The sequence below is a fragment of the Magnolia sinica genome, chromosome 1, assembly GCF_029962835.1.
Source record: "Magnolia sinica isolate HGM2019 chromosome 1, MsV1, whole genome shotgun sequence".
In the NCBI taxonomy this organism is placed as follows: Eukaryota; Viridiplantae; Streptophyta; class Magnoliopsida; order Magnoliales; family Magnoliaceae; genus Magnolia; species Magnolia sinica.
The window spans coordinates 20,978,647-20,995,500 of NC_080573.1; the positions used below are offsets into that span (position 1 = coordinate 20,978,647).

Here is a 16,854-nt window from a genome sequence, read left to right on the forward strand (position 1 = left end):
ACATATTTGTATATTTACGAATTAAAAAAAAAAATTTGCAAAAAGAATGCATACTTATAGGTTTCCATTTAATAAGCGCCTAAACGCATGTGCTGCCATAAGAAATTAGTCCAACCATCCCATTCATCTCATTTATCCATCTAATCATCACATCCATCCATCCAACCTTCCATCCAAACATCCATCAATATTTCAAAATATCAACAACACACGATATTTCGCCAAGAAATCGTTGACAACTGGAAACGAACCGAAAATTTGTTGTCTCAATGATATCGCAATATTATCGTTACTATCGTCAACAAATTGAACATTACATACAACCATGCGCCTATAAAAATTTGAAATGGAATTTTTTTAATAAACAGATTTTTAGCGATATCGATACATTTGTAACATTATCGAAATATCGCTAATAAACTGGCTATACAAGCGACAACTGGAAATTGCACAGTCAAAAATATTGGCGATATCGATACATTGGCAATACAAGCAACACCTGAAATTTACACAGTCGAACATATTGGCGATATCGATACATTGGCAATACATCGCCGATACCTGGAATTTCTGATACTACCGGTGTTATTGGTATCACTGCCGGTGTTATCGATATCGCCAAGCTAAAGATACAGATAATATCGAGGATACTTCTAACAATGAGTCCAACAACCTACATGTTTCCATTCTTTTTGTCATCTATTCATTCGGCAAAACTCCTTTTATGGGCACTCTTTAGCAACTGGTAGTGGAGATTGAGGTAAGGGATTCGCTCTAGTCAAATGTTATGCTAGCATGGTACATCGAAAAGATGAGGCTCCCAATATTGTTAAAAGCGATCGCATAATGCCATATGGATGGTATGCAATCACATACTTTCCATTTTTTTCCTGATTTCACCCCCCCCCCCCCCCCCCAAAAAAAAAAAAAGTTGTCTGATCGCTTATGCGATTGTGTGATCGCTCGCTTATGCCATCTGACAACATCTCCCCAACATGGCCCTAAGAGGTAGCAGATTGGATGTGTGGAATGTAATTGGTAAATTTTTTTCCTGATTTCCACCCCCCCCCCCCCCCCCCCCAAAAAAAAAAAAAAGTTGACTGATCGCTTATGCGATTGTGTCATCACTCACTTATGCCATTTGACAACATCTCCCCAACATGGCCCTAAGAGGTAGCAGTTTGGATGTGTGGAATGTAATTGGTAAATTTGGTATGACTTTGGAAAGGGGCAATGGTGATCTCCTGCAAGGTGGGGAACACGATAAAGGAGAACATGAGGTTCATATTTAGAGGTTGAGGGTGAGGTGCTCTTTTGAGAAGATGTTTACATGGCAAATGATCCCTTAGCTATCATGTTCCCATCTTTACTCTCTATCTCGCCCTAAAAGGGTCGTCGAGGATTATTATGAACATACTGGGGGTGTTATTGTGTGGAATCTTATGTTTTGCAAAAATCTCAAAGATGATGGAACTTTATCTTGGATGTATGTGGATGTGTGTGGATGTGTGTGTGTTTGGAAATGACAATAAATGACCATTTCTCTTTTAAATGATTCTTATTTCATATCAGGGAGGGTGGAGGTGATGTTTCTCCCAACAGTTTGGGAGAATGATATCACATTGAGAGTGGAAGCATTTGCTTGGCTAGCTACTGCTAATAAAATCTTGATGGTATATGATTTTTTTATTAAAAAAAAAAAACCTTCGCGATTCAAAACATATTCATTATGTGTTGGGAGAACAAGGAAACAGTAGAACATGTATTCCTACATTGCCCTCCAGCAAGAGATGTGTGGAGGCAAATTTTTCATCCTGTTTGGCATTGCATTGGTATGGAATGCCTCTTTAGGGAATCTCACCAGCAGTTAGACTGGGAAGCCATTCCCAATCAAAGGGAACATTTTCTGGAGATGTTGCCCTTTGCTATCATGTTAGGCTAGGAAGCCATGCCTGATCAAAGGAAACATTTTCTGAAGAATGTTGCCTTTGCTATCATGTGGATATTATGGAAAGAAAGAAATGGAATGATTTTCAAAAACAAAATATTACTGACAGCAAAGGAACTATGATGTCTTCAATAGTTGAGTGGGACACAATGAGTCCCAAGTTTAAGGATGTATCCAAGGCAGACATTTTCTGGGATTGGATGGGTGCTTGAGTATTTGATGTAAGCCCACTGAATTGGAAACCCATTGGGTGCCTCCACCTTTGAGCCATCTCAAGCTTAATTCTGGAGCCTACTCGGTAGGAGATATGGCTCAAAATGGGGTGGGAAGTGTGTGATGTAGGGCCAAGGCCCACCATGGGGTCCAATATGTGCTGAATTTTGGGTCTTTTGCTGACTGCTATTTCCTATTTTTCAAAGATAAGGGTGCTGATTTTGAAGATATGGTTGTTGGTTTTGAAGATCCGCTAAAGATTTTGGGATGGTTTTCCAGATTTATTTTTATTTTTTTTAGACCATGATAAATTGGCTAAATCTTTGCGTGGGGAGATATAATACCAAACTCGTTTACTAAAGGTTTCAAAATGATCTACGCAGTAGACTATCATGCGACTTGTGTTGTTGCTAAACTAAATTTAGGGTGATCATCTATTTAGTAGACAACCATTTGTGGTCATTGCATTAGCTTGATGTGCAAAATGGATTTCTTCATAGGGATCTTCAAGAGGAGGTTTATTGACTCTAACTCTAGGTTTTCAACCTAGTAAAAAAGTGCATAGATTGAAGAAGGCTAAATATAGCCTAAAGAAAATTACCATGGGCATGGTTTGAAAGCTTCAACAAAGAAATGGTGAAGATTGAATTTCAAAGGAGTTCCGATAGTCGCATAATTTTTGTGAAGGGTGAAGGGATCCGGCTCTAATTGTGTATATGGAGGATATAGTAACAGGATTTAGGAATGGAAGGATTACTTTGGTAAGGTGTTTGACATCAAAAACTTGGATCCTTTGTGGTACTTTTTGAGGATTGAAAATTCCAAGCTATCTCACAGTGAAAATATGTGATTGATCTTCACAAACATGGACACTTGTAACAAAGCCTATTGATTCACCAATGCAAAATCATTAGCTTCATGCTCAAGAAGTTGAAGATCTGGATATCCAAGACTAGACCACAAATTGGTCAGTGATCTAAAGTATCTCACCTTATACATATGTAGATTGAGTAGGTTCACGTGCTAATAGGAGGTCTTCCTCTGGATATTGTACACTCGTAGGACTTAGAGGCAACTTACTTTCTTGGAAACATAAGAAGTAAAGAGTTGTCTTAAGGTTCAATGGCAAGGCTGGGACATAGAGCCACAACCTATGGTACATGTGAGGGTGAAAGCTTCCCTATCTTATTTAGGAGCTCAGTCTCAACTCCCCATAAGGCTTTGTGGTGATAATCAAGTAGCGATACACATATTATCAAATTCATGTTCCATAAGAGCAAAAGTATATCAAAGTTGATTGTTATTTTGCCAGGGAGAGTGTGATGGCAAAGGAAATTTATACTCCATTTGTGACATTGGAAGACCAACTTGCTTCCAACCCTTTTTTAATTGATTGCCACAAAAGAAATAATCATTAAACAAAGGCCACCAAGGGGGCAAAGAAGACAAGAGCCATCAAGGAAATGGATACCGGTCCCCTAGAGAAGGCCTATGAACCCCATCCTTTGCCAAGGAATTAGCATTACAATTTGATTCACTTGCTTCAGACACTCTTACCAAGAGCATTGGAAGAAGAAGGATCCCTAAGACCTGATCTAAGATGGGCATGATTGGTGTCTGTAAACATCTACGAGTGGACCTGTTGGGCCTTTGCATTATGAGTCTTTGGTCCTTGTGTTATTGTTCTTTTAGCTATTTATGTTTTTCCTCTTTGCCCTCTTTTCTTTCTTTAAGTGCTACGGGCATAGTTGGAATTATACATCTCCACATATTATCAATAAGGGTTGGAAATCCAGCCCTATATGGTTTTTTCTTCTTTCTCAGATTCTTTTCTTCTCTTACATGGTATCAGATCAAAGAAAGCTTTCTCCTTGATATCCCTTCTTCTTCTTCTTCTTCTACAACCTAGAAGACTAAAAAGCAGCAATTGTTACTCGGTCCAGTGCTGAGGCAGAGGACCATGCTATGACAAAGACCATATGTGAAATTATGTGGTTGAAAATTTTTGCTACTGAATTGGGAATTCCTGTGAAGACTCTTATGCCTATGAATTGTGGCAATCAAGCTATCATTCATATAATTTCTCATCATGTTTTTCATGAGCGAACAAAACATGTTGAAGTTGATTGTCACTTTATTCGTGACAAGGTTGTTGTTGGTATTATTTCCACTCCATTTGTTTCATCTTTTGCTCAATTGGCGGATATCTTCACTGAGGCTTTTACTGTGGAAGTTGGATGATGTATTCATCGCAGGTTGAGCATGATTGATACGTGCAAGTGGCGTTAGGGCACAGCAATGTTGAGCTTGGAACATGCAGCTGTCTTCTGGAGCTTCGATTTTCGATATATGTATTTCCCTTTCAGCACTGTATTCAACTGTTTATATTAGTGGATATGTGATGATGATGTTGCCTTTGTGATTTGGGTATACTTGTGGCCATGTTTCTTAAGAGATAAATGTACATTGCAAAATCCTCCTTATAGGATCCCATGATCGGAATTTGGCGTATGGGCGCTGGGAGCCAAGAATGAGGTACTACGGAGGCTGTCGGCACCGGATTTGGCGATTGGGAATTTTGTAAACCCGATTTCCGGGTTTAGGGCATGACAGAAGTTGGTGTGTGTGTGTGTGTGCGCGCGCGCGCATCACCTTGAGGGGGAGTGTAGACATCTGTGTGTGTGCATATTGGACCTTTGAGTTGTGGGTCTTTGGTCCTTGTGTTAGTTCTCTTTAAGTTATTTATGTTTTTCCTCTTTTGTATATTTTCTTTCATTAAGTGTTAAGGGTATATTTATAATTATACATCTCCGCATATTATAAATAAGGATTCGATGTCCAGCCCTACATAGCTTTTTCTTCTTTCTCAAAATCTTTTCTACTTTGACAGTGTCTATCCACCAACCTAAGGGGGAGTGTTGAGAGAGATTCAGAGGTATTTCAGCCATTTATAATAATGCGCACACTTGTAATTTTTCAAAATCTCATTTTTTTAAATGATCCAAAAATCCCGTCACTGATATAGGTTAATCAACCAATAGCGTAACATCCACCACGCTTCTTGTCTTATGGCTTCTCTTCTTTCTTCTCTTTTTTTTTTCTTTCTTCCTCCCTTCAAAACCTAAGCACCTGTTTTGATTGAGAGAATCCAGCATGTGGACATGGAACCCCTACTGTACACAATACATGGATTTTCAAATCCATTGTTTGTTGCAGCAGCAACAAACATGGAGAAATTAATTTCCTTTCCCCCCGTCCACTGTTTGGAAAGATTTATGCTTCTGCATGAAATCCACTCACCAACAGTCACCTCATCTATTTGTCAACACTGCAAATCTACATTTAATACTTTCTCTGAAAGAATTCAATTTCCACATACTTTGAGGCCATGTTTGGAGACCATAGATTCCATGTCAAACAATGGAAAAGGAAAAGGGCTTTTCCATTGATGTAACAATTTGAGTTGTTTGGATACCAAACTTAAGGGTGAATTCCACCATGACCAAGCAATCATTACACTTCCCATAATTTGGATTCTTGGCACAAGAAACAAGGTGAGCATTGTGAGAGGAATCTGAGATTTACAGTTGCTATACAAACCATAACTCAAAATTGGAATCCACGTTTCAATAATTCTGATGGAAATCATCACTAGAAAATTATTGCCTTTTCCTTTCTTTTGCCTCGGATTCCCCGTAAACAAACATGCCCTGAGTATATCTTGGGAAAAGGATTTCAATTACCATTCTTAAGTTTCCTCCCAAGCAATGGAAATGCAGTTGTAAAAGGAAACAATTTCAAATCCAGACTTCTCCACCAATCCAAACAGGCCCTAAAGCAAAACCGAATCTTTACACCCAATTCAACCTCAAAATCGTCCAGAAGCGATCGCTCGGCAGTAATTCGAACCGGCGCCAGCACAGAAATCAAATAAAGAATGAGATAGATGAGGGGCGGAAAAAGAAGAAAAATACAGCACCTTTGGTGAGCTTGATGACGAGCTTCTTCGCCGGCTGGGGAGGGATGGCCTTCTTCCTCGACAGGTTGGCAGCGATACCAGTGGTGGGATTCCTGCTGCAGCCAACGACGCCGAGGGCGATGGAGGACATGTCCGCGCCCTCGGCCTTGGGATCGTCGTCGAGGAGCATGGAGTCGGAGTTGCCGACGTCGCTGCTGAGGTGGTGGAGGACGTTCTTGGATTCCAGGGAGAATGCAAGGGGCTGGGATTTGGCTTTTTTCACGGCGGAGAAAGGGCTGCTGCTGCTGCTATTACAGGCCGGGCGCTTTGGGTGAGACATCAATCGATCAGAGCGCAGAGCGCATCGTATGAGAGAGATCCGAGAGAAGGGTTGGGAAGATGAGAGGGGTATGTTTTTCTTTTTTATTTATTATTAATTTTCTGAGATGGACTGGAAGGAGCTGTAGCTGCCCCAGCTTACTCGCGAGGAAGGAGCCTCCGTCCAACATCTAAACGGTGGTGTTGTTAGTTTTTACAAGAGTCGCGACAGGTAACTCGAGCCACAGAAAATTATCACTGTAAATGCCATCTTTTATCCAGCGTCTTTTACGAGCAGTGCAAAACTTACCTTTCCAAATTAGACCTTGTAGTGTGTACCACTCTGTCCAAGTCAAACTGGGCTCAACGCGGCCCAGCCCGATCATCGATCACACCCAGCCCAAACCCGGTCCAGCCCGGTCACCGGCCAACATGTCCAGCCCGAACTCAGCCTGGTCAACAATTGAACGAGTTCAGGCCAGTTTCGAACCTTAAAATAAGTTCATGAGAAGGGCTTTGACAGATAATCCGCGTCTCATTACAAAACCATCGATCAACGGTTTAGATAGTTGAAATATAGACTTCACAAAAAATCTAACTAATCAGGATATTATAATTCTTTTTTGTATTTACATGAATTTAGGTCGTTCGAGTTATGCGTCTGTGAAGTGGATGAGTCACTATCACTTCAAAGATGGGCGGTGAACTATCCCAGAAAAATAAAAGAGAAAGGGATGGAATATATATAACCGAGTCCGGCCGAGTTGAACCAGGTTGAGTCGGGCCGAACTGGGACCTATCCGAACTCGACCCGAACTCAATTTCGAGCTGAAGAAAATGGCTCATCCTAACCTGAACTCAGTTTCGAGTCAGGCCGAGTCGAGCGACTTAATCGAGCTAGCCCGTTCGTGTAGTAGATATGGATATAGCATTTTGAGGATGAAAATACATTTGTCCATACTGCAATGCTATATGAAAATTAGGGGTATTTTTGTCTTAAAATGCTTTGTCCGTACATGTAAGGCCTAAGTTGGGAAGGTAAGTTTTGGACTATTCATAAAAGACGCTGGATAAAAGGTAGCATACAGTGGTAATTTTCTCCTCGAGCTAAGTATTGCAGGGTTAATTTCAAAAACCGTGAGCCGTAGATAGAACTTCCATATGATCTAGACCGTTCAAGAGGTACAGTGTCTTGTTTTAACCGTTGAACTGAAAAAATCATGATTATTGAAAACTCATGTAAGGCAAAACCACGTGAAACAGTTGGGACGGACCACCGTGGTAGTTATATGTCATCCAATCCATTCATCTGATGTGTCCCATCAGGATGAAAGAATTAACCAAAAATCAAAGTATTATAAAATTTGTGTAGGCCATAGCACATGGATTTACAGCTTTTAAGTGGAATTTTTTGGGGTGGCTCGCCGTACTGTGAAATCATCCAGATGTTTCGGACCAAGGTCCAACAAGGATGGTCTCCGTGATGGACGGTATGGATTCCATAAACGTTGGGTTATTTTATACCACGTTAGTGAAGGTAACCTCGTTAGGTAATGGGGCAAGGTACCAAGTGTTTCTCTTCTTACAATATTGGCATTCCTAGTGCAATGGGCCTATGTAGGTCTGAAAATGATCAACCTTTCATGTTAGGCTTTCTTTTTTAAGCCCTCGTGTTACTTTAAAGGTCTGTTTGATTTTCCATGATACATGTAAATCATAATAAACAGGTAATTATTACTTTTTCACTATGTTTGAAAACACGAGAGTAATTCTACCTTGAAAATCAAAACAAAAGTGTTGATTTAAATATGTGAACCGCCACTGTAATGTATATGATATATCCACATTGTCCATCTATTTTATTAGAATATTTTGAAACATGAACTGAAAAATGAGGCAATTCCAACACTCAAATGGCTCACACTAACGTAAACAATGGCCTTAATTCATCCACCATTGAAAGTTATTTTCTTCACTGGGCTCACATTGAGGTTTTTTCATCATCTAACCCGTTCATAAGGTCACATCGGCGTGGGTAAGGGGAAAACACAAATATCAGCTTGATCCTAAACTTTTAAGGGCCCCAAGAAGATTTTAATGGTAGGCATTCGATTCTCGTTGTTTCTTGCGGTGTGGTCCACTTGACCTTTGGATCTGCCTCATTTTTTTGCTCATGCCATAAATTCGGTTGGCATAACAAATGAGCGGTGTGGATAAGTAACATACATCACGATGGGCCCCACATTAATGTTGTAAATTTCTTGATTAAAGTGTTAAAAAAGTAAACTGTCACATCTGCATTAAGAAAGATGCGGTAATTACCTAGGTAAATAATTATTACCCATTTACATGGTAATTACAGTTGAGTCGAAAAATCAAACAAGCCCTAAGATATTTCTAGAAACGAAAACGCCCTTCTACCCAACAGTTGCATGTGTGGTCATATCTTGTAAATGTCTCTTTTAAACAGGAGATTGTGAGTCTCACAGAGCCATAAATGGATTTATTGCTTGAGAGATATGATTCGTTCCTATGCTTCCAGGCATGATGTAACACCTAATGCCATTAATTTCATTTTTATTTAAGGCCTCGATGGCCCCTCATTGTAGGAAACAATGGCATTTCTTTTGCAGTTGTTTTCTTTGGTATAATCAAACCTTAATGTCTTCTTCCCTGATTTTTTAGGCCATGCCCTAAAATTATTGCCTCGGGCCAATGGTCGGAATGGATGTCAATGGATATGCACGGTGGGCCTTACAATATTGTTTTGTAGACATATATGTGGGGCCATACCACATTCCCACTCATTTCAGGATTTTTGGAGTTTTTTTCTTTTTTTGCATTTAAGGGACCACCGTCACTGCCGCTACAAGGGGGAGGGACCACCACCACCATCAATACAAGAGAGAAGGAAGACAAGTGATTTGAGAAAGAAGGGACCACCACTAAAGAAGGCGGTTGAGAATGTTGCTTCCACCTCCATAGGACCTACTCCGACAATCTTTTTCCGTGTTTACGCTAATAGTGCCTTCATTCTGGTGACATTTTGAGATGACAGTACCTTCATTCTAGCAACAATCTTCATTCCGTTGATCGATTTCAAGTTTTTTAATTTTTCATTTAAAGGAGTGCGACTAACATGGTTGGTTAGATTTAAAAATATGTGACGGGTGTTTTTTTTTTTTTTTAAATAGAGTGGCTACCGTGGATCGCATGCGGGCACTATGAATCCCCTCACCAACATTGATCCCACCCGGCTACTATGGATCCCACTTGATAATTGTGGATCCCACCTGAGTACCCTTGTTTTTTTAAATGTTGAATGCATGAATGTGCATGTGGATGTGGTTGTGGGTTATGAATGTTGAATTGTATAAATGCAAATGTAAATGTGGTTGTTAATGTGCGAGTAAATATGGATTTTAAATTGAATGAATCAGAATGTGAAAACGTATGCGGATGTAAATGTTGAGTTGTATGAATGAAAATTTGAATGTAAATGTGCATGTGGATGTGGAGGTGGATATATATGTATGTGGACATGAAAGTGCACTAGTTGTGAATTTTGAATTATATGGCATAAAATTGTGATGTAAGTGTAGAGTTTTACGACTGAGAATATAGAGGTAGATATGTATGCATGCGGATGTGGATGTGCATTGATTGTAAATTTTAAATTGTATATCATAAAAACGTGGAAGTGTATGTGGATATGATTTATTGTTAGTGCACTGATTTATGTATCTTATTTGTCAATCACATGAGTCACTGTGTCATGTAGTCGGTTGAACCTTTGGAAGTTGAAGCCAAATATACAAATGAAGATTGAGCATCAATGAGCAAATAATAAGTAAGAGTGATGTCTTGGTGACCCTAACCCTTGACCCATAACAACTTAAACCTTTAAATGATTTTAAACCTATTAGGTAAACTTTTTATTAATCATCCCTTAAGCCATGCAAGCCTAAATTGATTATCTATATACTGGCTTTAGAGGTACCGTGTTGTTGAAAAAATTGTACAAATTCAGCATGGCATGAGTGCGACCATCCTTAGATTGATTATATTTATATTGACTTTAAAGGTTCCACTGAACCCACATTTAGTCAGTCTAAAAACAGCTAAAACAATACAGTAGGTTGGGATGAGATTTCGGGTAATTCGGCTCTAACCGAAGATTCCTTCGATTGGCTTCAGTGCAACCGAATACCACATTCAGTGCGATCGGAAGTGACCAAGTTTGTCCAATGACTTTCCTATCTAACTTGATGTGACTAAACCTAAATTCGATGCAACTAAAGAATAACCAGTTCTACTTTTCTTTTTTTACCCATTGGAACTCAATTTCTTTATATATGGGATCCGATCTTTGGATATTTTAGAGTGTTTTTTGTGCAAATGAAGCTTAAGATAATCTCATATCACATCCCACATCCCAAGCCTTGTATTCCACGAGATTAGATTCATTTTCTCGAGTTTTTAACGCTTCAATGAGGATTCCAACCTCAATGTTGGAGATGAACTCAATATCCACAGTTCTTTATAATTTAAACTCAAACTTTGTTGATATATCATTGTCTAAATCTTTCAGAAGACCATTCCAAGTGAATCCCCTAGGCCATACAACTTCCTAATAGCTCTAGGAGATTCACTATACCTCACATCACATTGGTTACCGCATCAGAGCATTGCATGCAAGGCCTTCAATCTTGTAGCTAAAGCCTTAGCAAAGCATCTACATCATGATCTACTGAGCAATTGAGGAGTGGATTCAAACACAATGAGTTTTGAAAAAATGATTCAATAATGGCGCATCAATAAGGCTCAATTTGACAAGTGAGTGTCATGGTGTGAGTCTATACTTGCTTTTATTGTGTATGATCGAGGATAAGAGTTTGTGACCCAATGTAATGACCCTGGAAATTTTGTGCTTATCTTTCCTTAAGTAGTTGTTTTTGGGGTAATTAGCGCTATACTCGATTGCTTGTGAAATCTGCATCAATCACTTTAAATTGTATCTGCATGACTTAAAACTTGTAGATTAGTTAGCGCTATGTTACTCTGAAATCTGGGATATATCGCTAAATCCAGTTGTTCTGGAGAAGTTTTGGAAGTTCTGGATCGGACCTGGACCGCGCGTCGAAAGTCCGATTGCGATGATCTTAGCCTGTTGCGGTCACTATGTTGGGCTTGACCATCACCTCGAAAATCAAGTCCATGTGATGCTCTGGGTCGATTTGATTGAGTTCGAAGTGAAGAGTGTGAGAACGGTTGGATATTTAATGTGATTTTATAAAATCTGAGTCGTGTCGCTTGCACGATGATTTTAAGCAATCTGACCGTTGGATTCTGACCCAATTTCACCCTCTGATCAGAGAAGGTGGCACAGGCATGTCCTTGTGCTTGTGGACCTGATCGAGATTCCGTGACCGTTGAATTGAGTGTGGTCCGCCACGGCTGATCTGAAGAGCCGGTCGATACGAAAACTCAGCTTGACCTAGATCCATGGTTGAGGAGCTTAAGTCCGACCTTTCGTGGTTATAGGCCCACCAGAAGTGCTTCGTTGGATCGAGAGAGGCTTGCTTTGGTTATAACCTAAGTGTACCTTGTCCCTGGGGTTATTTCCATCAATTTGAGGCCTATTTATAGTCCTTAAACCCTAGCTCTCTTTTCCATACGAATTTTCTCTAACCCTAGCTTGGAAAGAGAGTGGAAAAGAGAGAGAAAGTGAGAGAGAAGTTTGGTGAATCATCTTAGATTCTTTCTGGTTCTTCTTCATCCTTGAACCTTCACTTTGAATCGTTATTCTAGCGATTCTGAATTCATCTTGGGGTAAGTTAACCTAACCCTAATCTGTGTTAGATCTTAGATTAGTCTTAGTGTTGTTGTATCTCATTTCTATCCTTGTTTTAGGGTAATCTGTCGCCGTTGACGAAGACAACTCGTCTAAATCAGTTCAGTGTTTCTTTTCTAGCTTAAGGTGCGGACTTTAAGTGTATAGGTTATGGTTTTCAAGGCTTTCAATGCCAGTTAATGATTTATTCTTGTTATGGATGAGATTTCACATGCCAAATGTTGTGTTTATGTTGCGTTCCTGATATGCATGTATTATGTTGAGATTTGTGTATTATATGTGTATGTATAAAGTACCGTATGCGTATAAAATATGAACTTGTGATTGCCATGATTATTTGTCGTGTACTTATGCTAGATGTATGTGCGACAACTCCTTGGTAAAAGGAATTGTCCAAATGTGTGTTTTTCAACATATATCATATATGTTGTATTGTGTATTCTAAGTGTTTGTAGAAATGTCTGAATGATCTAAAGTGTGATGTTTCAACCTAGTATGGGCGTTAAGAAGCGATTCTCAGCTCTCCCACTAGTGTGCATGATTTCCTTCTTGCTAGTTACATTCCTTGTTATTTAATTTCAAGCATTTCTTATGCTTACATTTATGTTAAGTTGATATTTTTCAAATGCTTGAGTACCACATGATTTGAGTTGTTGCTCCATTACTGTTCTACATTTAATATGATTATCTGCTGTAGTGTACTATGTTTGAGACTATGAATAGTCCAGGAAATCGGAAATCTGCCTTAAGGTTGTGGCTGAGATTGCTTTCGCCACAACGGATGTAATTAGATGAACCCGAGCCGTCTTAGAGTTGGCGGCAGTGGTTTGGCCACGCGGAGTGTTTGCGCACTCTATGTCGTTCAACCCAACGTGCGCTCGTGCTAGTCGAGTTCGTCAAGTAACCCGATTGTCCGACGTATGTTCACCATGTATGGACACTACTGCTTGAATTTAGGGTACCGAACTTACCAATGAAATCCTATTAACCATAGTACCTTGATCCGCTAAGACTTATGAGCCGGGCATGGTGGTATGGGACACCGTGGTCGAGCTGTCGGCCTACGGTGGGGTGACGAGCCTCCCTGTAGTGACCAGTGAGCAACTAAACTCGTGAGTCGATTATGGTGGTATGTGACACTATATTCGTGCTGTCGGCCTACATTGATTGGTGACGAGCCCTTTATAGTGACCTCGAGCATGCCTAGATACCGCATTGAGGTGACGAGCCTTGGTATAGTAATGAAGGTATGAAAGGCGTGCATTGATTGGTGACGAGCCCTTTGCTTCGACCTACAACCATATGATCGTATGAGATGTTTTGGACTGACGACCCTAGAATGGATCACTGTTTAGATGGTGATATGATGAAGGTACTTTAGCATCTCAATCATGCTGTATGAAAAAGGACTAATAACAACTTAGTAATCATATCCATGCACCGCATTTGCATGTGCTTTGTAGATGTGGCGCACTTTGAGGTGGTGTCATGCGTAACGTAAGATGAAGACGCTGAGGGTGTACGCATGAGGGCACGCATCATTTTGCATACATCCTTGCATTAACAAGAGTACTTAGCACTTGTTTAATTATTCTGCTTCATCATTACTGCTTGATTGAACTGATAACATGTTAACCAGTGCCTTATTGTTCCACTGAGTTGATCACTCACTCCCACGTTCTGGGGCGGTGTTAAACACCCACCAGACTCTGTCTTAGGTTCTAATGTTGCAGATGTTGATGTGACTTTTGAGGCAGAGCGGGAGATGGATGATGATGAGGCTGCTTTCTCTTATATGCAGTTTTCAGGTGGGTTCTAGCGAGCTTGTTCTGATGCGCGGGACTCTGGGATTATTTTTGAGATTTAAATGATGTAATCTTGACACTTGTAATTTTGATAATAACACTTTCATACGACCTGGTTTGTGTATGTACTTCAGGGATTCACACTTGTACACATATATTTCTATAAGTCTTCCGCTTGCTTTCTTCACTTATCCCTGAATTATATCTGTGCTTTAGCTTAATCTATTCCATGTTTTATGCACTAATATAAACAACATACATCCATCATTAAATATGTTGCATAAGTGATGTTTTGGAACTTGGGAGCTGAGTTATGCTCGACCCCCGAATTTCAGGGCGTTACACCCAAACCTAAATAAATTATTGTGTAGGACCTGAGCTCCTATGTAGGGTTGAGTTCACCAGACACGAGTACGTACGTGTTAATATTTGTGGGAGCCTCCGGATGAAGTAAACTCAAATCATTAGATTATGACCGATGTTATTGGTTAGCATTTATAAAACCAACTAAAGCCTCATGCGAAAGCTTCTGGTGAGAGTGTATGTTAGTAAGTTCCTGTGTACAACAAAGGTTTATGGCAAGGCTATAGAAAATCATATAGAGTCTTTTGTGAGAGTTGCTCATTGTGTCAGATTGCAAGTGTTATATATAGTGAAATCCGATATACTTATGGGTTGAGTGCGTCCGCCGATAGTAGAGTAGGGAAACCAAACTACTATATATGCTTGTGTTTGAGATTGCATTTGAGCACATATTTAATTATGCTTATGTGATTGATGTTTAATTATATATAAACATCATTAAAGGAATGCTAGGAGTTTATAGGTAGGACGTCTCCCCCACATATGTACACTATTGAGTTTATAGACTAGTTTCTTCATTGGCATATCATTTATAGTTTGTTTGTTTGGACCCTCTAATCGCTTTCCGTCTTAGAGTTAATTGTCATGCTTAGTTTAATATGCATATTAATTTAAGTAACAAATTTGGTTTAAAATATGTAAATTTTATTTTATCATAATCACCCCCCCCCCCCCAAAGGACAGAGCCATCATTTCTTAGCTCTGTCAAGCTTTTGCACATAATCATGATATCTTGTTACACATAATTTCGATAATTATTGTTGAATTGTATGAATGCACCTATGGAAGTACTTGTGAATATGGCTGTGAATTTACAACTGTATGGATCTCTCCCAAGGACCATGGATCCCTCTTAAGGGGTCCCAAGTGTGATCCATGGTGCTTAGGAGGGATCGACATCCACAGTCATATATTCATCCACATTCACGTCTTCATCCATATTCATATACTTAATTCAACATTTACGTCCAGATCCTGTATTATGTCAATTTTAAACCCATGTGAACATTTTCATTTGTTTGTTTTCAACATTCGCATTCATTTTATGCATTCCACATCCACATACACTTTTTGATTCATTCAATTCAGCATCCACATACATACACACTCACCCATTTTATTCAACATTCACATCATCTATCAATCTTTATAAGAATATTTTGTCCATTAAATGTCGTGGACGTGGGATGTGGAGATGGATATGCATGTGCATGTGTAAGTGATTGTGCATGCCGGTGTGGATTTTGAATTATATGGGTGCAAGTGTGAGAGTGTTTTTTTATGTGGAAGCATATACAAGAATCTTGAATTGTATGAATGGAGATGGGGGAGTAGTTGTGAGTGTTAAACTATATGAATGGAAATGTGAGAGTAGCTGTGAATGTTGAATTATATGAATGTGATGTGAAAGTACATGTGCATGTGTGAGTGAAAGTGGATGTGCATGTGGAAGTTGAAGTGCACTGTGGAGTGGGTCTGAGGAAGGTTGTAATGTCTTGAATTTTTGCTATTTTGGATTGCCAAAAATATATATATATATATATATCTCTCTCTATATATATATATAAACTAACATATGTCGTCACTTATTGACCCTTGATGCTCGAGGTGAGCTTCTACATAAGTGATATTAATAAATAAAGGTAAAAATTCAATTAATCAACCATGAGAAGCCAACAAATCCGCTCAATCACTTAAACATCAAGTTTAGCCTCATGATTTGTTCACATAGGGCCCAAATCTAGCCGACCTATCACTAAATAATCAAGACGACCATAACTAAATTAAAGATATACCTAAAGCTGAGACAATTTTGGGTCGAATTTTATTAATAAATAAAATCAACTCGATTACTCATTTAGCCTAAGAACCAATGGTCTAAAGTGATCATGACCGAATTACCATTTTAGATAATTGCCCATGAACATAGTTGAACTAAACCATGATCATTGCGTACAAGAAATCTTGATACCTAATTCATTCCATGAATGTTTTGATTATCTAAACGAGCTCTAGATCGCTCGTTAGTGGGTCACTAGTTCCGAAATTATATAATAATGTCTGTTTCACTGGGTTTGACGTTCATTGTAGGTAGCGAATCAAGATAATACCCATAGCTGTGCAACTTGGGTTAGAGGCTGAGTGTTTGAGATGCGCAAATACCCAAGGCTGAAATTTAAAACTTAAGTGAAATGAACCTCCCACCCTTTCGCTAACCATTCGTGAAGTTTGAAGACCAACTAATAGACATTCTTATAAAGGTTGTATCAACCAAGGATTTCCATAACTCATTAAACAAGTTGTGCATTGAAGATTTGGATGCTTCCACTTAAGGGGGGGTGTTGGCGTAAATTGTCAAATTAATCAAAAAGTTGTCAATTAAGAGACGAATTAG

General features: G+C 39.3%; 1 protein-coding gene across 1 annotated transcript in view; it reads right to left on the reverse strand.

Moving 5' to 3' along the window:
- LOC131242654 (cullin-4-like) overlaps window positions 1-6,641 on the reverse strand; it is a 44,715-nt gene extending 38,074 nt beyond the window's left edge. The window contains exon 1 of the mRNA XM_058241432.1: window positions 6,141-6,641. Within this exon, the coding sequence (XP_058097415.1) occupies window positions 6,141-6,459 (319 nt within the window). The 5' untranslated portion in view covers window positions 6,460-6,641. The remainder of the gene's footprint in view (window positions 1-6,140) is intronic.
- Window positions 6,642-16,854: the final 10,213 nt, after the last annotated feature.